Here is a 21,305-nt window from a genome sequence, read left to right as displayed (position 1 = left end):
AATTGAAATCAGCTGGACTGAAGCAAGGAAATACCTAAAACATGCAGGGCAGTGTGGCTTGAGGACCAGGGTTGGGAAACATGTGGCTGGTCACGCTGAGTCCGTGCTGATAGAAAAGGACCATTAGCTTAAATATATGGCTTGTAATCAGTTTGTACATGTGGCTATTCACACCATGATTCCTGATGGAGCAGGAGAGACTGTTCCCTTTAAAATTTTCACATAGGAGCTGATTGGAATCATCTTAAAAAATATTTTAAAAAATCATATGTTTGTATTGTAGTGAAGTTTGATCATAGAAAGCACTTCATGTGTAAAAACTCCTCTGGACTGTGAGGTTTAGTGTTCCACAGATCCCGTCTTGGAAATGCTTGACAAACACTAAAAGCTGCGTGTCGGCCTGCTCTGCTCGTTTCTTGTGTTCCAGCTCGACACCTTGGAGCTTCCTGTTCAGACTTGCCGCCTCTTTCTCTCCTCACAACACAAACGAAGCTCATGAGTCCTCCTACATGCTGATCCCAGCGTACAGCTCATCTATCTGGGATCTGAAGTACTGGCGCATTTCGTTCCTCTTGGCCTTCAGTGTTGGGGTGAGCAGGCCGTTCTCGATGGAGAACATCTCTGTATGGATGTGGATGTCCTTAACCTGCAGGACATCGGAGAATAATGCTTCGTCAGCAACTCATCTCAGCTTTGTTACATTTCTACAGGATTCACAGTCTTGCGAATCTCGTCTAGAAGCCAGTGCTGCACCTGCTCAAAGGACTTGAGGCCTCCCTCTTTGCCAAGCCGCAGGATGTCCTCCAAGATGGCTGCCTTGACCTCCTATAAAGAAAAGTAAAATTGTAAACATGATGTCCTCAAGAAGTTGATTTCAAGCCAATTAAAAAATGTTACAATTAAAAAAAGAAGAGGGTTGAAACGATTAATTGGATTTCTTGTGATTAATCGATTATTAAAATAATGGTCAGCTATTTAGAAATCGATTTATCGTCAAATTGAGTATACACACTCAAAAACAAGAACATTTGCTGAAATAACAACACAGAGCAGCAATTAAGTCAAAACTGTACAAAAATATATATACATATAGACTTCGTCAGTTCTACCAAAACTCCTCAAGTGGCAGTTTTAGCTTCACCTGGTTCAAATTATTTTTTTTTAAAAAAGGAAAAGAGTCCTAAACACCTTTCACTATCCAATTATTAATTGGTTAATTGTAAAATTAATCAACAGATCAGCCCTACACTGTATTGATGTTGAGCCCAGTTGATGTTAGAAGTATTATTTTAGCTGTGGATGCCGACAAAAGATCAAGTGTTGAGGTAAAGAAATGCTATATTAAGGCATTTTAGGCAATAAAGTGCTTATTTTCTTATTTAGATGCATCTTTTAATGGAATTCTAATATTACATAAAAATATTCAATGAAAGTCTTGCAGAATGTGTAATTTTTTCATCTGATTAATCGATTACTAAAATAATCGTTAGTTGAGGGCTAAAAAAGTATGTGCATAGTAAAGCTCTGAAAATTGGCTTTGTCATTAAGTGATCGTAGAAATTTTGTGAACAGTTTGCTGGGATTACCGCTTTCCCACACAGCTCCTGATAGCTTCCCTGCAGCCTCAGCGTCTTCTTGGCCCAGCTACACAGGAAGTCGGGGTCAGGGACCACCACTGCTACCAGACAAGCCTGGAGACAACAGTCACACCCGTCTCAATACGGTAGGCGGCCTCAGATGAGTTTGAGAGAAACCAAAACAGTTTAGCTTCAAGATGGCTGACCTGCAGACTGTCTCCATGCACAAACACCTGCACCACTGCATCACTCCTTGTGTAGATGTTCTCGATCTTCTCTGGAGCGATGTACTCGCCCTGGGCCAGCTTGAAAATGTGCTTCTTCCTGTCGACGATCTTCAGTGTGCCGTTCTGTGGAGAGATGTGTGCACCGTGTTACTATTCCCTGCAACATCGAGGCTTCTGATAAGAAGGACGCAGTGAGAAGCAGCAGGAACAAAGTCAGATTCACATTCGGGGCCGATGATTAATCGATAAAGATTTAATTTTTGGAAAATGTGTATTTTTTCGCCCCCCCAACAATGCACTCCTTGGGTTCTCATAATTCAGAGTGATGTCGCCTTGCTCAAGGCCGCCATCTTGTTTGACAAGCGTATTTTAAAGCTTCTTTTTATGTGGAATTTAGGTCAACTCTACAATGGAATATTAGGGCCAAATTTTATTTTAAATTACAAGAATAAAGTCATAATATTACCAGAATGAAGTTGTGATTTAAGAGGAATTAAGTAGTGCTTTTGAAATAAAAAATAGCAAAAAAAGAAAAAAAAAGGAGAAAACAACACGGTCATGTCAGATCTCAATAAGTCTAGAAACTTCCTCATAATTTCAGTACATTCTTCTGGTAAAAATACATCTGCAGTCTGCTAATATTGTGACTATATTATGATAATTTAACAGAAATTCTTGTAACCTTGCCCTAAAACTCTATTGTACAAATCACAGAAGGGATGACTGAAATAAAAGACACTTTTTGAAAATATTTCCTGTCAGTGAGAACATTTAAAAAATCAATTAAAATTGAATCTGGTATGACGAGATCTTTAAGCAATATCGCTATAATTCACATAGCAAAAAATGTGAGAATAAATGAAGCTGGATGAACGTACAGGGAGCCACTTCCCGATGTCTCCGGTGTGCAGCCAACCGTCTGCATCTATAGTCTCTGCGGTCTTCTCCGGGTCTTTCAGGTAGCCCTGGAAGACGTTTGGACCCTTCACACACACCTAAAAAACAAAAACACACACCTGCATGTAGAAGGGAGAGAAGGCTAAACAAAACCACGTGATTCCATCGGCTGGTGTTGGTGTCCCACCTCCCCTTCCCCGTTTACGGCCAGGTAGTTCATCTCAGCGACATCCACCAGTTTGATGGCGTTGCAGGGCAGAGGAGGTCCGACGTGACCTGCTGAGCAGAGGTCGCTCTCAGTTCACGTCTCACTGGCCGATTAGACGGCTTCGTGCGGCAAAACATTACCTGCACTACAGTCGCCAGGAAGGGTCATCGTGCATCCGGCGGTGCACTCCGTCTGCCCGTAGCCTTCGTAGAACTGCAGAGCAACAAGATTGGATTAACGTGGATCTGATTTATGAAGCAGCAGAGAGCAAACTTTCAGCTGAACCGTTACCTGACAGCCGATGGCAACTCTGAGGAAGCAGAGGACTGTAGGGGAGACAGGGGCCGCTCCTGTCACCATGAGACGCACGCGGCCTCCGAGGCTGGCCTGTAGGGGGCAGCGTGGGATACTACTGAGAAATCTAAAACAATATCAGTCAAAGTAAGCAACAAGCTCTTGCACCTGATCAGCAAAGTCTGATTCAGGGGCGGGGGCCCGGATGGGAGGCAGAATATGACATCAGGGATCCAAACCTTTATCACGTCTGATGAGAGCTGGAGAAGAGCTGGCCCTCTCCTGTTGAGTATTGTGTATGTAGGATTATATAATATGGTGCCCCAGTCATTGTTGACTCATGGTTACTAAAAACCTTACAAGACCGACTGATTTTAGTGACATAGTGGGTGTAAAATATTGAATAAAATGTTGTGCTATACATGACTGGCTTTATTTACATTTAACTTTATGACACACAAAATTACAAGTGGATCATCCTTATTGTCTCCAAGTGTATTCTGGGTAAAGCTTGTCACCAGCCGTCCATCATCAGTCACTTGGTAACAGATGACAAATGAGCTAGAGCATTTCTATGGACTAAGTTAACAAGAGTGGAGCTCCATGGAGCGGCAAATTGAAAAGGATGGAAAAAAGCGAGCAAGGAAAAACCAAAAACTGGATGCATATTTTGTTCCTCGCCTTGGAGATGAACCGGACTTTTTTGTTGGCAGCGATTCAGAGCCGCCAAAACTGCCAGCCCAGCGAAGGAGCCGGACTAGTTACAGGTAGCAACTCTGACATTATTCACAAAGTGTGAGTTAACTGTAGACTGATTGTAAACTGTATCAGCCCAGCCGCAGAGCTTACATCCCCTTTTCTCTGTTATCAGTGGTACAGCGGTGATGTCAGGGACTGAAGGCTGAGTTATAGTCGCGCTCAACAGTTCGGGTCGAGCGCGTTTTGAGCCAAGACAGCAGTATGGCTTTTATAGTTAAGGTTTCCATTGGAGCCGCCTGGAAGAGCATCTTCCACATCGTCCAGTTTGTGTGAACAGCGGCGACCGCGATCGCCCTGAGTTACAAACATGCACAAGGTGCTGCGCATGTGGCGCGTGCCGCTGCGCTCCTGCTTCAACGCGCACTGCTGCGTGCTCGGTTTAATGCGTCAACAATAAACGTAGCTTCAGTAGTTATTGAAGCTACTCCAGGCTCTGAGTTGAAACTGATAAAGTGTCAAAATGATCCGAACCCATCCGTGGTTCTGAACTGATTTCATCATTAGTGACCAGCAGCCTGATGTTTCTGTTGTTCTCTTGGTTTTTTGAACTTCATGTCAGATGGATTTCAGAATGACACAGTCACTCTCTGTGGTGGTGAAACTTGTAAGCTCCGCTGTTGCAAGCATGTCTATGTTGTAAAGTTAAATTATCATGAGCTTTATTATTTGGGTATAAAGGGCCCGGTCATTAGCCGAGGAGAAAAATGACCAGCAACTACTGCTGCCACTTATTCAATGAAAAATTAAAAACGTGCTGAGAAAATGTTTGGTTTCCTTTGAGTTGAGGAACAATGTGACCAGTAGGACATCCTGTCCCCAGCAGAGGATTCTGCGGTAGAAAAACAGGAGTGATGGGTGCGCTGGTTCTGCGTACCTGGACCTTCCTGAAGATGAGTCGATCCCAGATGCTGTCTGTCCGCACGATGCCTTTCATGACCTCTGCCTGCTTCTTCCTGTACGCCAAGTCCAGCAGCCAGCGCTTCAAAGAGGTGTTGGCCTGCCCAAAGATCTGAGCGTGCACACGCACACACACACACACACACACACACACACACACACACACACACACACACACACACAGACACACACACGTAAACAGTCAGTGAAAACAAGGTGAACCTCATCATTCCCAACCCCCTTTTGGTAGATCTACAACTCCTAGAGCTGACACGATTAACCGTGATTAATTGATTATTGTAATTGGTTCATCAATAACTGGAATATTCAGACTCTAAAAGTGGCCAGTAATTAAACCAAAGCCTTTACAAAAATCTTTACATTTTGCATTTAAGATGAAAGAACCTTCTTTGCATGTACACATCTACTACCCAGAACTCAAGTGGGAATTTTAACTTCACTTCAAATTATGTACTAAAGCAAATCTCATATTAAGCACCTTCTGCTATCCAGGTATTAATCCAAAAAACAAACAATAGCTTAGTAGACAGTATGATTTTTTTAGCTGCGGATGGATCCTGTTGCTCCAGATGATCAAACGTACACTAAAGAAATGCTGTTGTTGCATTTTAGACAATAAAATATTTACTTTCTTACTGGAATTATCTTTAATAGAAATGTTATGCTTATTTGCATTTTTATTGTATTTCTAATAGTGTAAAAATGTCTAAAGTGAAACATCTGTAGAATGTGTCAGTTTCTTAACAGATTAATCATCAGAACAATTGATAGAATAATCGATTACTAAAATAGTCGTTAGTTGCAGACCTACCAGTAGACGTTAAGGTGGCTCACTCACCTTATCATACATTCTGTTGAGAAGTCTGGGTACGACTGGGAACACCGTAGGCCTCAGTGCAATCAGATCATCCGATAACCGGCGGACGTCTCCCTGGAAAAAGCCGATTCTGGCTCCGTGCACCAGCATGACACCCTGTCAGACAAAGATGGCACCGAAAACATTTTTTTGCAGCGTGTTCCTGCAGTAGAGAAGATGGAGCGACTAAAAGGTGGCAACCTGAGACATACCTGGACTATCCTCTCAAACATATGAGCCAAGGGGAGGTAGGAAATATGGACGTCGCTGGAATTCAGCGGACAGCGCAGCTACAGGAAATGACAGCAAGGAAGGTAGAAACACCAGGGTGAGGGATTTTATACCACAGGCAGAAAAGAAAGCATCAAGTCTCCTAATGTTGTCCAAATATACGACTGGACAGGTGAGGACGTGGATCATAAAAACCTCCTACTCTGCATCTTAAACCAGCTGACTCAGCAGCGTCGCAGGAAAGCTAAACAATCCAACAAGCCAACACTAAATGAAATATGAAAGTGAAAGCCATTTTCTCCCCAAACCATTTGTGGCTTTCTGAGTGACGGATGGAACAGAAATAACTCAATAAAGAAACATTGCATGCAGAGCTTCATGTTTGTTTTGGGTGTGGTTCCTCTGTGAGTCAGCTGCCTGAATGCTGACAAAAAACAAAACATAAATCTGACGTAGGAGCTGCAGTTTCTCATGGCGAAGGCTCCTCTCTGCCATATTTGTATGCATTTGTTTTGGTACATACCTGTGGTCTTTTTTTCACATGTTTGATGCTACATCATTTCACATTTGATTTGTTCTGTTGTTTCTTTCCCACTCAAAGAGCAAAAATACAAAATCCTAACAAATATTTTCACTCTAGTTTCTGGGGCAAATATCTTTGTACACTTGAAATAAGATAAAACTTACAAGTAACTTTTCAACAAGATAGATTTGATTTAAGTCAATAATTTCTTAATAGAACTAGAACTTTTTCATCAATAGGTGAATTAATCTGCCAGTGGAAGAAGATACTTTTCCCATTTTATAAGTTAAAATGTCTTTTTGCTTCCCCAAATTTCCTAGATAAAAATCAGAGCAAATCTTAGAAGCTGAATTTAAAGAAGTGGAAAAATAAGTGTTTTTATCTGGATTGTAAGTCCAGATAAAAGCTCTCACCTGTGTTAGTTTGATGAAGGAAGAGTAGTTGGACACAATGTTGCCATGTGTTAACATCGCTCCTTTCGGGCTTCCTGAAAATGAACAGCAGCATGGAGGCTTTGGTATGAATGAAGGTGTTTAGTGTGCGGTTCAGACGGCGTGTGCTACCTGTGGTTCCACTGGTGAAGCAGATGACTGCCATGTCATCAGGCTGAGGGGGCTGACGGGGGTCAAACAGATGAGTTTAAGGTCACGTTTGTTAGCGTTGGAAAGTTCTGGGCAGAGTTGGTGCTACTTACAATCGGCTGCTTGTAGTTGGCCTGACCGAGAGCCTGAGGAACAGGAAGGTAAAACAAAATGGTAAACGAGGGGAGAAAAGGACATTTGATTCCTTCAAAGTGAAAATGGTTTAGGAAAAATGAAAAATGATGACATAAAGATTGGAAACAACTCAGCAGAGAGAAAAATAAAAGTTACCCAACAAGTAAAATCCATTACATGATTAAAAAAACAGCCTTAAAATCCACCAGTCAGACATGATGTAGAGGTTAAGAAGTGTCTCCAGACCTCGGTCTCCTGCAGGCTCAGGATGTGGACTCCGGCCTGCTGGGCCCTCTCCACCAGGCTGGCGCTGGGGGTCTCCATCAGAACGATGGTCTTCACCGAGTGCTTCATGTCTGTAAGGCAGTCCAGCACCAAGCTGGCTTTGTCCGTCACGTCACACACGATGGTAGAGATGGAAGCTGCACAAACACAACCCCGACATACGAAAGAGGGTTGAGTCGAGGACAGGATAAAAAATGATAACTAATAGCAGCATGCGTAACCTTTGAACCTTTTCCACATTTCCTAGCATCACAAGGACAAACCTTTATGTATTTTAATGGGATTCACCAACATAAAGTAGTAAGATTGGGAAGGTAAATGTGAACATGGCTTTCAAAGGTTGGATGAAGTAAAATCAGAAAAGTGTTTATTTTATTATTATTATTTAAAATTTTATTTACACATATCAGACTAAAGAAGGCCAAATACAAAAGCACAAAATATAAATTTTTAGCAAATACATGTAAATATATATTTATAAGAGTAAAATAGCAAAATAATTTGTCGCTCTTCAACGCTATGGACCTTACCAAGCTCCGCCCACAACCGACCCACGTGACCGCAAGTCTCACAAACAAAGCCTCACGGTGGTTGTTTCTATGTAAACATGACTGATTAGTGCATCATTTCTACCAGATTTTCACAATATATCAGCTACTACAATGGACAGAGGAACTAACAAGTTCATATCATCATCTGGGAGGAGGTCACTGGTTTCTCAGTCACAAGCTGGTTGCAAACCTGAGGCCAGCAGGTGTCAGTCAGTTATGGTAGATCTGACATTTGGTTTGATGACATCAATATGAGAAGCTACAGACTGATAGGAGGAACCAAAGAGCTCTGTAAAGGTAAAGGCAAATCTTCTGAAGTTGGGATATAATTAATTTAATTTCACATAATTACTGCGGTAGAAACCATTTGTTTGTTAAAATTTTATAAAATATTTTTTCTATTTGATGTTTGTTGTGAATGACATAAACTCACAAACGAACGAGGTAATTAGTCCAACGTTTAGAAACTACAGCGGCTGTAATGAGCCACAGCAAAGGCAAACAAAGGTAAAATAACCTGAACAGGTGATCAACTCAAAACCACTCCTACCTTTTTACTCTCTCTCTCTCTTTGTAGTATAAGCACACCTGTTACCGTGGCAACCGCCTGCGCGCCGCAAGATGAGCAAAGATTACGGTAAAAACATAACATTCAGTTCGTTACGATATCAAGTTTCCAGGCTTGATATTTATTTCTCGATTATTAATCAGCGATTCCCTGAACAGAGCGATGGTTGATTGACTAGCTGTACTTGGTGCTAACGTGGCTAACATGAGTAACAGTTTAGTCCAAAACCTTTTCTGCTAAATAAAATCTTTAGTGTATGTCAGATATAGACACATTGAATATTGATGTTTAGCTAACGTAAGACTGTGTAGCAGACAGGCTTCAAGGTGTAGAAGTTGTATCAGTTCTGCCATTATGCTGTACTTAGCTAACGGGTAAGTAGCTAAGTACTTACTTTATATATATACTGTATATACACAGTACAGACCAAAAGTTTGGGTTTGGGTTCAGACCCCAAAGACAAAGATGAAGACAAAGGCAAAGAAGAAGAACTGGTGCCTTCCTTCCTGCCAGCACCCAAGTCCTGTCACCATCCATGCGGAGAAGAAGCTCATCAGACCTACAGAGATCCCGGCCTTCGTCGATCAACTTCCTCCTCCTGCTGCAGCACCTTCTTCATCATCAGGCCAGGTCTGGGGTTTGAAAAGCCATGCTCCGTCCGTCTCTCTCAAAGGTTCCCTTTTTTAGTTCTCAGTGTCAGCATTAGGGAAAGATAAACTAGATGATTGATTTTACTTATTTGATTATTTCTGCTACTGAATTAAGCTGTACTGACCCTTGCAAAACTGCCTTACTAATAAAATACTTAGCATAAAGAAAATCTAAAAGATGTTGTGGACATTCAGTTAATGAGTCACCTTAAGGTTCTTTGATGGTTGTAAAATAGCTCTGATGTTTGATTCTGGAGAGGAAGAGGTAGAAAATGTTTTATAGGTTGCTGGTAGCCCATATGTAAAACAACATCCTTGGGACTCGCCGAGTCACTAAAACCAACCTGGTTCTGTACCAAGTGCAAGTTGTCATAAAGAGAAGAGCGACCGTCAACAGGTGAGCTCTGTGAAACTAGTTGGCTGCAGGCTGCTCAGTCTGGCTAATTCACAGGGGGAAGAAGGTTGGGACACCTGGATGTAGTTCGTCAGGAACCAGGCGACTCTTTTCTCGATGCCAGCTTAAACAGACTTTACTTCAGTTCTGGACAGGATAAAACCCAGCAGATTTAGGAAACTCAATTAACCCAATAGACGGAGAGCTGGTAGCACATCTCACCTCTCAGAAGAGGAAGTAGAGAGTGAGAGAGGAGAGAGACTGAAGAGGGGGGAGATGTTGCGCAACAACAAATTAAATTTGATCATTAACATAGAGTTAACAAAGATTAGAGAAAATTTTGTTTTGCAAATGTTTATAAAATCTGAACAATTTCCTCCCAGAACCAAATTAATAATGGATAAAGACAATTCAATTCATATGGCAGCAGGTACAGAAAACCAAGGTAGAAATCTATTGTTAATCAATTCATGTTAAATAAATGGGGAAAAAAATTACTTATTAAATATTTGGTCATAATTTCAGTTTGAGTTGGGCAGAACTTATCTGTTCGTTCCCATAGCAACGATCAGAAGCCGACCCTCCCCAGAGCCACAGTGACCTCACTGATGAGGTCACTGATGACATCATAAACATCACAACAGATCAAAGAAGTTCTGAGGCTTTAACTGCTTGAATCTCAACACATCAGTTAGAATCCAAACGTTTCAGTGAGATTCAGGTTTTGTGTCTAGTGAGAATTTTTGTTTCCAAAATGCCATACCCTTTAATTTTCCCAATTGGTTTTGGACTAGGATATCTGGTGACAACAGGGATGAGGAAAGTGTTCGACCATTTCTTTCCTGGAAATGATTCAGGCATAAGTACCTCCAAGTACCTCCGAGTACCTCCAGTACCTGTTGAGAGAGATTTGTTTTGGGACGGGCTTCCATCGGATCCCAGACATAGAGCTGACCCGGCTGGGGAAGTTTCTTCTGTACAAAATCTGAGTCCTTTCTCAAGCTCCCAGGATGATGAGAAAGATTTGTTTTGGGACGGATTTCCATTGGTTCCCAGACATAGAGCTGACCCGGCTGGGGAAGTTTCTTCTGCCCAAAATCTAAGTCGTCTCTCAAGCTCCCAGGATGATGAGAAAGATTTGTTTTGGGACAGGTTAACACACAGGAGCAGGAGTGAAGGCCCAGGCGGTAAGACTGGTGTTCGCAAACACAAAACCGCCCTGAAAAAGGGCAGGAGGGAGTCAAAAGATGAAGAAAGATTTTTGGAACGTTCAGAACAGTTTGTAGAGACTTCAACCTTAGAAGAAGAGGAACAACTTTGGAACCGGATGTTACTGATTCCCCAAAAGGAAAACTACCCCGAATTGGACAGTTCAAGCTTAGAAGAAGAGGAAAAACTTTGGAACCGTATTGTACTGATTCCCCCCCCAAAAAAATACCCCGAATGGGACAGTTCAAGCTCAGAAGAAGAGGATTCATGAGAAGCAAACGCATGAAGAGAAACACCACACTCCACAGAAAATCCCACCTAATGGTTTCTCCTGCCACTAATCTCCAAAACAACAAAGCTGTTTTTTTAGAGGAGGAAGAAACATTGAATTTTGTGAATAAACTATCAAAAGTTAACATCCTGTTTGCAGGTTTCTCTCCGGGCGCTCCGGCTTCCTGCCACAATCTAAAGTCATCGCTGTTTTGTTAATTAGTTTCTAAATTCTCCTTTGGTGTGAATAAAACATCAGGGCTGCACAGTAGCTCAGTGGATAACACTGCTGCCTTGCAGTAAGAAAGTCCTGGGTTTGAATCCCAGCCTGGTTCTGCCTGCATGGGATTTTCTGGTTCTCCATGTCCATATGTGGGTTCTCTCCGGGCGCTCCGGCTTCCTCCCACAGTCCAAAAAGATTTAGTGCGCTTCATAGTGGATTGATATTATTATTATTAATAATAATAATAATATTAATATTACTATATATAAATAGACATATCCATATCTCTAAATATATATATCTATTAATCTATCTCCATCTCTCTCTCTCGCTATATATATATATTTATATATATATATATAAAGATTGATCTATAGATGTACAGTACAGACCAAAAGTTTGGACACACCTTCTAATTCAATGGGTTTTCTTTATTTTCATGACTATTTATAAGGCTAGAAATCCCACTTATTAACCTGACAGGGCAGGTTGACCTATGAAGTGAAAACCATTTCAGGTGACGACCTCTTGAAGCTCATCAAGAAAATGCAGAGTGTGTGCAAAGCAGTAATCACAGCAAAAGGTTGCTACTTTGAAGAAACTAGAATATAAGGGCTATTTTCAGTTGTTTTACACTTTTTTGTTTAGTGCATATTTCCACATGTGTTATTCATAGTTTTGATGCCTTCAGTGTGAATCTACAATGTCAATAGTCATGAAAATAAAGGAAACTCATTGAATTAAAAGGTGTGTCCAAACTTTTGGTCTATACTGTATATATATATATGCTTTTACAGTTAGATGCTAGTTGTGTTGGTTTCCATATGACATTCATTGAGGTTTGTGTTTGTAACTCATTTAAATGTGAAAAAAACTGAATGGATGTGAATAATTTAGCAAAACATTCTGCTGTTGCAGGGTTTCACCTTTGTCTATGATGTAGGAAATGGCCTCTGTTCCCAGCGTGTCATAAAGAGGGACGGACACCAGGGAGTAGGTGTAGCACGCCAGCTCACTGATGGTCCACTAGACATTACAGCGTCAAAACAAAACAAAACTTATTTAATGTTAGATTGGAATTCTACATCCCCCCCAAAAAAACAACAAAAAAACAAACAAACTGAAGGATAAAGGGAAAAGTTTGTACCTCTGGTCTGTTCTGAGAGAAAATACCAATGTGGGGGTTGGTGGTTTTTGAATGTCCTTTGTGAAGAAATGCAGAACCCAGATTTTCTGCTCGCTTCATTACCTACCAAACACACAAACACACAAACACACACACCCAGGGGATCTTAAGGCAGCACAGATAAGCTGATACACTAAATTAGTAGACACTAACGTAAAAGTAACTTTCTGGTAAGAAATAGGAGTTTGTTTTAAGTTCCTTAACATTAATTAAAAAGCAGTTTTTTTTTTAATCAATGGCAGATAATTTCACTTATAACTCATACTTTTTCATCAATATTAAGGAATTATTGATTCCTATATCTTACTGAACAGTTACTCCTGAGTTCATTTTGAATTAATTCAAATATAATAATATATTTGCTCTAGAAAGTAGACAAAAAAAGATTTTGTGTTTTTGCAGTGCAACAGGCACCTCTTTGTAAGACATCCACTCGTACGGCTGTTTTGGTTTCCTGAAGCCCAAACAGGGACCGTTATCTGGCAGGAGAGAAGAGAGGTGAAGGGTCAAAGTGTGAGGAAGAAGAAAAAAAAACAAGAGACAGCTTGAGAAGGGTTTTATACCTGCAAAACATTCATTTCTACTTCAAAACTGTAAAAATGAAATAATCAAGAGACTGATGATCTGCTGAACTTAAACCTAAATGAAAACTGTGCTGTGGGTCAGAGGGCATATCCCAGGTTAAAGCTTTAAGCTCTTCATCGTCTCACTTACTGGAGACTCTTGCTCCTCTGATGAAGGACTCGTACATAGTTCTGGCGTCTTCATAGACGTGAGTCAGGTAACCGTCTTCGTTCTGTAGCGCTGAGCGGTGCACAAAATCACTGCCCTGAAAAACACAACGCATGTTATGAAAGCTAATAAAAGAGATTTCAGGCACTGAAGAAGGCTTTTGTCTAGGATGTAATTCAGCTTGTTTTTGTGAGGGATCATGTGGCTACAATGTAGCTGCACCAGTGTGTGAATGATAGTTTGAAGCATTTTGGAGTCCTTGGACTGTACTAGACCAGACTATCCAGCCTTTGTCACAGTTTCATCATCCGTCTTCAGTAAACTGTAAGTTGATTTTTCCGGCAATAGAGAGATTGATTTTCTAGGATTGCTCACATCTTTAGCAAAAATAATTTCTTTTCCCAGAGGTGGAAACATTTATCCAGGAATGGATGAGAACGTTTGACACATTGCAGTCTGTTCAAGGCGTCTTGTAAAGAAACCTCGAGGTGACATTTCTTATGAGTTGATGCCATGCAAACAGCTGCACTGAATTATATTTAGTATTAAACTTTATTTTGTAGTAGACAACAACTTATCCATGTCATTTGAAAAAAAAATATTTTCTTGGCTTGTTCTTGAGTTTGTCCAACCTTCACTTTTCCATACAAGTGTGTTCATTTTCCCCCAGGACTTAAACTCACCGGAACCTCGACTGACTGCGTGTGCAGGTCCCAGAGCGGTGGGAGGGCTTTGGGTCGCGTAGTCAGGTAGTAGGTGGTGGCAGCGGCTACTGCTCCCATGCTGACCAACATGGGGGTGGAGATGCTCCTGATGTACTGGCTCACGTCTTCCAGGTCTAAGGACTTCATCTTCTCTAGGAACTCCTGGCTCAGCATGCTGCTGTGGCACTGGAAAAACAGAGGTGGGCTTGGGGGCTCAGGAAAGGTCACAGGTCAGATGTCGCAGGCGCTGGACAGATGCTGGTCAGGAGGCGACCTAGAATTTAACAGAACAGGAATATTCAGGTGTGACAGCAGCATCGAAGCATGTAGGTTCACACCATGTAGCATGTAGGTGCCCCCCTTGTTAAACTCCAGACGAGTTTAACAACGGGGGCATCGGCTTATTTTGGGGGAGCAAAATGAATCTACGTAGCAATAATAATAATATTACTCAAGTAAAAGAAAAAGGTACAGTGCAGTAAAACTACTCTTATAAGTACCTTTTTTTCCAAAATAGTTACTCAAGTGAATGTAACAAGTACTACTCACTTTTAAACAAAGACAACATCAGTAGCCTGTACTTAAACTTATAGTGCTGTACTGGTATTAACTAGTCATCATTTAGCTAACATTGTCTGGATCCAACAGCTTTACTCAACTCAGTCGGTTAGTTTGGGGGAAAAACTGTGCAAAGTTTGTTCCGTTTTGCTGGTTTGCTGCCATGATTCTAATACACACCTGTACAGCTCTGCACAGCAACTGCAGCACAGGTGTAAACCCAGAGCGAGCATCTTAGCGCTCATGTTGCGTTTAAAGGCGGCTCGGAAAAACAGGTGACGACGTGTTAACGGATTAACCAATTTTAACCTCTGAAAAAAGTGACAGAGAACACAGATATGGGAAGTACGGAGGGCTGTGCTGTATCAAATCGATCTAGGAATAACAGAGAGTTGGCCACAGCCTCCAATCCAGGGGGGGCACAGCTGATTCCGCCTGCCTGCCAGGCCTGGTTCACACAAAGATAAAATATTTAAAAAGTACACGAAAACTATACTAAAGATAATACAGACATACTTGCACATTACTGCAAGTGATGCATACGGAAAATGCTGAAGGGCAAAAAGACGAATCTTTTAGAACCCAGAACAATTCTGTTAACTAAATGAAACCTGGAGATGTAGGTATTATACACTTAGTGCAGTGCGAGACAACAAAGGCAAAACCATTGAAGAACAAGTCAAAACCACTAATGTTCTTTTTTTTTTCCCTCGCTCTCTGTGTCGGCTATTCTACTCGCAGACTTGTTGCCACAGCAACTGATAATAATGCCACTAAATGTAACACCAAAAAACACTCAAACATTTCTCACAAAGAACAGAACATTCAGTCCGTTACAGTATCATGTTTATTTTGCTGTTATTAATAAGTGATCATCTGAACACAGTTGTGGTTTATTAGCTCATTTAAACACCCGAGGTACTGAGGTTCTGTCAGAGAGTTGGTATTTAGATCGCCTTATATTTTTGGCTTTTTAACTGAACCAAAACACTCAATTCTGCAGCACATAAACTGTACATGTTAAGTTGTCAAAGTCAAGCTAGCATAGCTGAGTTACTTCCAGGGTTTCCTCCAGAAAACTTTCTAAACCCGGTGGTAGGCTGCTGGATGACCGCCATTTTTTTTTTTTTTTTTATTAAAAATATTTCAAGTTGACAGAAAATATCACTTGATAAGTATGTTATTGGAAGATTAATACCTGCACACCAACTATAAAGTCTTTAAAATGGGGAAAACATTAAAACAAACTAAAATAAACAAACAATGCTTAGCGTGGTGTGGACACAAGTAAAGCCTGGCGGCCCGCCAGGCTTATAGTCATTGGGAGAAACCCTGTACTTTCCTATCCCGCTATTTTTTTTTCTTTTTAATCAAAACGTTTTCCTGACTTTGTTATCTAGAAAAGACTCAGGATAAAACTGTTTGTTTTTTTAAGTTTTTTTTTTTTTTTGGCTCTAGTGGCCTTTATTTGAAAGTGTTTAGACAGGAATGTAGGCAATGAGAGAGAGGGAAGACATGCAGCAAAGATCAGCAGGCCGGGATTTGAACCCTCGACGGCCATGTTGAGGCCTAAGGTCTCCTTAAGTGGGTTGTACTTTACCTTTTTGCCACCTCGGTATGCCAGGATAAGACTGTTTGAGTAATATTTAGTCTTAACATCTGGAACCTTAAAACTGACTCTTCAGTATCATCCTTGTTTATTTCCTGTGAAAAGGAGACAACTTCCATAGGAAATAAAGGTGCCATTTTCCCTTCCTGCACTCATATTCACACTGTTTGAACATCAGCTTTGCATCAATGATTGTCCCGAGGTATTTATAAGACTGCACCTGTTCAATGGTTTACCCATTAATTAAGGTGGACTCTGGAGTTGGGATTACTCTTCTGACATAAACGGCCTTCGTTTTTGAGGTGTTGATTTGCAGATGTGAGTCTTCACACCACCTCAGAGTCAATGACTGAGCTGGCTTGCTTTTACACAGGCAGTCATATGTGATCAGCTAACAAAGTGCATCTAATTAGCTGCTCCTGTCTTTTATTTACCCTATTAATACTTGGAAGAAGGTTGTATGTATCAATATAGATTTTTTTCAGTCTGGAAGATCAGATAGTATTCAGCACAGATGAGTTAGTAATCAGTAAAATGTAAATCAAAGGGCTCCACTGTCATCTTATATCACATTCTGAACAGAATTTCAGGTTGAGCCGCCGGAGGTGGAATTAACCCATCCATCATAGTGCGCAGGGAAAAGACTCTCAGATTAAGGACACATTTAAAAACAGCACAGGGTGGAGCCTGATTCCTTCACTACAGGTGAGAAAGTGAGAGGAAAAAATTACGCTTGATTAAACTGGACTCAAGTTCATGGCATTTGGCCAAGAAATGAACACAAAGGATATCAGATCAAATTATCATCGTTATTGGAAGTTATGAGGCTCGGTGGCAAAACCTGAAGCTGCTGCTGTGCAAGTTGCTCAACATGTTGTTGCTAGGTAACCAAAGAGTAAGTGGGTTAATTGATGCCGCTCACCTTGCTTAGCTAGTGGTGAGAAGTTGAGAAGCTATAGTTGTATGCCTACAACTTGGGGGTGTAGGCATATTCCTCTGCCTACATCCCCCAGAATGCTGTGGAGTTCTGGATCAGAGTTCAGTGGAATTGTTGAAGACCAGTGGCGGAGAATTAGTGGCAGTCAAATTGGGTGGTCCCATCGTTACCTCAGTACATGTCTCATCGCCTAGCAACCATGGCGGTGCTAAATACGAGCTGCTAAAAATTGTGCAGGTATTTTTTTAATTAGCTCTTTTTTTTAAGAACATTGTAATAAAAAACACGTCTTTGCAAAATGACAAAAACATAACACAACCTAGTTTAAGCTGTTAAAGCTAACATTTGGATATACTTCTATTTAAAGGTGTGCTCCTCTCTTGCACAAGAACAAAAATCTCCTGTTCAGTTTTCAGTGAATCTTGGGACAGAGTGCCATACAGGAAAAGAGGGAACACATTTGGAGGAACCTTCGTCGCATCGCCATGCAAGGAATTTGAACACATCGAAAGACTACAGATTGTAAATATGCTACAACAGTCTGATAGGTACACCTGTAGCGTTTAATAACTCATCAATTTAATAAGCATTTTTGGTAAACGACTGAGTCCATGTGGCTTTTGGAGTCAAAGGAGCCGTTCAGTGAAGATGGCGGGAAAAACTGAGTCGTATTGCTGTTGAGGAAACAATGGAGAGCTCATTTTAAAGATGAATGACAAAAAGAAAACCTGAATATGCAGAATTTAAGAACGGTGCTTAGGCTTGAGGACAACATTCCCCTTCATGCTCTTTCCTCTGTAATTGTCCAAGGAGGAGCTGTGTATTCGGTTTCACTGTTTCTCCTTCAGCAAGAACACACAAAGTTCTGAGGCATGTTGCTACTGAACATGACGGAGGCTTAGAAACGGCCAAACAAACCCAGACTGGATCACTCACTCTACACAGAAATATGGGTAATATAACAGGAGAAACTAAACTACGTAGATATAGAGAGTCTGGTCAGTAGACTTTAAAAGTAAAAGAACTAAACCGATTTCACAGACTACTAAAACTAGACAATGATGCATAAAATGGAAAAACAAGTATATAAGGAAAAGAAGACAAAACAAGAATCTTTATCTACTACCAAAAGTACAACTCTGTATCGTTCTATCCAATGTTTGCCACTAACCTGGAACAGAAAGCAGCGGATGCCTAATCTCTGCTGATCACCCACGGACAGCGACCCCGTCAACGCTGCTGCTTCCACGAGGAGGAAGTGACACTAAAAACCCACAGGAACCTGTTAATACACGGTTAGCCAGAGCTAGCCCTCCAATCACACATCACACAGGCATCAGGAAGCCCTCTGATAGGCCCACGGCTCCAAGACAGTTGGCCTGATTGTTTACATTTGGCCTTTGAGACGGTCAATGACCAAGATAGGAACAGAGACAAGAGAGAAGCAACTTCTACTATTTTATTACTTTTACAGAAGCTCATAAAACACTTGTTTAGCGCTCACAGTTCTGTTCAATTAAAACACCACTGGAGTGAACGAAAGTTTCCCACAGTGTGTTTCAAAAAGTGGGAAGAAGGAGCAGCTCAGTGTCCTCACCTCTGCCTCAGTGACCTATGACCCCCCCCTGCATGATTTCATGGGTCGAGATAAAAGCTGATCAAAGTGGAACGGCTGCGGAGGACATTAAAACGTGTTGCACAACGAACTCCATTCATTCGTCTAATTTGTAAAATTTGAAGCTGTCCCTTCGGACAAAGAAAAGCTGCAAAGAAAAGCTGCAAATCATCTCAACCGATGATAAGTCTGATCATTTAAATATTAAAACAAATGTTGATTTCCAGAAACAGGGATGATTTTTGTTTAGGCAAAATGTAAATGTAGAATAATGAAGTTACAAAAATAAAGAAGACTCCAATTCAGGTCTGGAACATTATGTACAAACAATCATTGGTACATTTTTATGGATTTTCATTAAACAGTCAGCTGATGGGAATGAGAGCAAGAGATAAAAATTGAAGAAATCATTTCACCGCCTTGTGCAAGGCTGGATTATCAAGTAGGTGAAAGGTGAAGTGGAGCAGGTCCCTTAACCCCCCGCTGGGTTGCTAGATATCCTACTCCTTTATTTTCTTAAGCACAAGCAGAAACGCCTTAAATATCCCCAGAATACTTATGGTTCTTTATAAAAATTATGTCTGGTAAAAACTGCACTTCACCCTGAACACAAAGTGCCCACAGTGGAACATGGTGGTGGCAGCATCGTGCTTTGGGGAAGCTCCTTTGAAGCAGAGATAGGGAAGCTGTTGTGAGATGATGAAAAGATGTTAAGTTTCAAAATCATCTCTAAATGATCACAAAAACAACACAACAATTTTTGTACGATATTATTTTTTGGCGTATTCCAGTTTGCTAGTACTTTCTGCTAATGTGACTGATGCACACTTTCCATATTCCACTTTCTGCCCCTGGAACACATCACGTTTTAGTAAACTAACTAAACTAATTGCAATACAAACTGCAAGTCAATTTGTATGGTTGAAATATTTCAAATTATTTATAATTATTACTTTTCTTATTTTATTTACTAATTAGATTTTTTTTCACATTTATTTTCATGCTTTTTATTTCTTTCCACTTTTTTCCCCCAGCAGTCTTTTGAATGACACAAAAAAAAAACTGATTTTGTTTTCATTTAATTGTATCTATTTGGTCAGTTATTGTAACAAATTAAGACATATTTAAGTTTCTGGTAAAAAGCCACATTAAAGGCTTTTATCAAAAACAAAAACAAGGGTGAAAACCTCATCACCTCCTGTGACCTATCAGGAATTGGCTGTTCTGACAGGAAGGGAAAACGTAGAAAAAGCAGAAATATTTTTTTGAGCTTTTTTTTTTTTTGCCACAGTGGGCTTATTTTACTGGTCCAGTATGTTAAAATGTGCTTCCAGCTTGCTACCCGTCCTCTTGTGAATTCACCAGATATAAAATTTTGTTATCATTTAGATGAGCTTTTGCCCTTTACATAGATTTGCAATATGCCTATATTGGTTATTGCATAGAACGTGCTTAGATTGATCGTGTTAGCAGAAATGCTGCAGGACCCAAAATTGGGTCTGTTTTGGACCATAGTGAAAAACATTGCACAAATGCTTTTAACTACAGTTAATAATGACTAAAAACTAGATGTTAAGAAAAACTCAGATTTTTTTTTCTTCAAAAAGCTGCTTAACCAGAGAATGGACGCCGCGAAACTGTCCTTTTTGCTCCACTTTATGCAAATTACAAATTACAGACCAGACTTAACGCGGAACAATAAAAACAGAGAAAGACACGCTGGCCATACAAGTAAACAATACTCAATACAAACAGCTGCTTTAAAGCCGATACGTGCTTGAAATACCTTTAAAACGTCACGCTGTTCAACCTGAAATGTAATTAAATATTTTGCCAAGTGAATTTCTGAGCGCTCCTTCAGATGGATAAAACTTCTAGTACGCTTTGTGTGAGCTACGTAGTATCAAGGTCAGCAGTACCACAGTGATAATTCAGCAACGTAAGTCTGACATTTCTTACCTGTTGCTCGCCGCCGCTTCACGCTCTCCACCACGCGCACCTGAAGTTGGAGCTGCTTCGTTCTTGAAGGCGACTTCCGGGTTTGCCCTTCAAAGTAAAGGACACAATACTGACCTGAAGCTAAAACTGAAGAACGCGCAAGGCACAATTTTCAATTTCTCGTTAATGACGGAGATAACTTCCACCGGCGGCTGTTTTATTTTAAAGTTACTAACCAGACTTCCATAAAACAACTCAGAGCCATCCTCAGCTATGACGTGTTAAATATAGATTAACACGTCATGGTTAACTGTTTTTTCCTGTTTTCCAGCATATTCATATTTACTTAAGGTAAGATCTACCCTGCCTAAACCAGCTTCCACTAATGACATCACACGAGGCATATAGGACCATCAGATCTCTTTTTTCTCTTGTGTCTGCATGTTTTGTGAAATACATTTTCCAGTGGGGGGTTTGTTTTATGCTGTACAGCTGCAGCAAAAATGATTTTATTTCTGGGAAACAAAAACCTCATCCATCTTAGTGCCAAACCGAATGCAGCTATTTATTGCTACACTCTTATCTCCACTGGGAATTTACTGCCCAGTTACAGTGAGAGTATTACAAAGGCCTGGGCTGCGCCTGGGACAGCGTGTTGCCAGGAAGCTCA

General features: G+C 40.7%; 1 protein-coding gene across 2 annotated transcripts; it reads right to left on the bottom strand.

The window, feature by feature from the left end:
- Positions 1–5: 5 nt before the first annotated feature.
- LOC102220814 (long-chain-fatty-acid--CoA ligase 1-like) lies at positions 6–20,759 on the bottom strand. Of its 2 annotated transcripts, XM_023328943.1 has the most exons (22): positions 20,657–20,757; positions 18,254–18,346; positions 13,958–14,252; positions 13,257–13,371; positions 12,957–13,021; positions 12,504–12,605; positions 12,283–12,382; positions 7,453–7,628; positions 7,185–7,217; positions 7,054–7,105; positions 6,904–6,977; positions 5,949–6,026; positions 5,719–5,853; positions 4,837–4,971; positions 3,201–3,296; positions 3,050–3,122; positions 2,889–2,977; positions 2,683–2,799; positions 1,784–1,927; positions 1,587–1,691; positions 754–825; positions 6–646 (listed from the first exon to the last, which is right to left on the bottom strand). In XM_023328943.1, the coding sequence occupies exons 3-22, from the start codon at positions 14,150–14,152 to the stop codon at positions 506–508; spliced, it is 2,097 nt and encodes a 698-aa protein (XP_023184711.1). In that variant the 5' UTR covers positions 14,153–14,252; positions 18,254–18,346; positions 20,657–20,757; the 3' UTR covers positions 6–505. The 2 variants fall into 2 exon arrangements, with proteins under 2 accessions (XP_023184711.1, XP_005807664.1); XM_005807607.2 differs by lacking the exon at positions 18,254–18,346 and having other exon boundaries at positions 20,657–20,759.
- Between the last annotated feature and the right edge of the window lie 546 nt (positions 20,760–21,305).

The sequence above is a fragment of the Xiphophorus maculatus genome, chromosome 23 (assembly GCF_002775205.1).
Source record: "Xiphophorus maculatus strain JP 163 A chromosome 23, X_maculatus-5.0-male, whole genome shotgun sequence".
NCBI classification, from domain to species: domain Eukaryota; kingdom Metazoa; phylum Chordata; class Actinopteri; order Cyprinodontiformes; family Poeciliidae; genus Xiphophorus; species Xiphophorus maculatus.
Note: the sequence above shows the minus strand (reverse complement) of the source record. Positions and strands in the feature narration are given on the sequence as shown.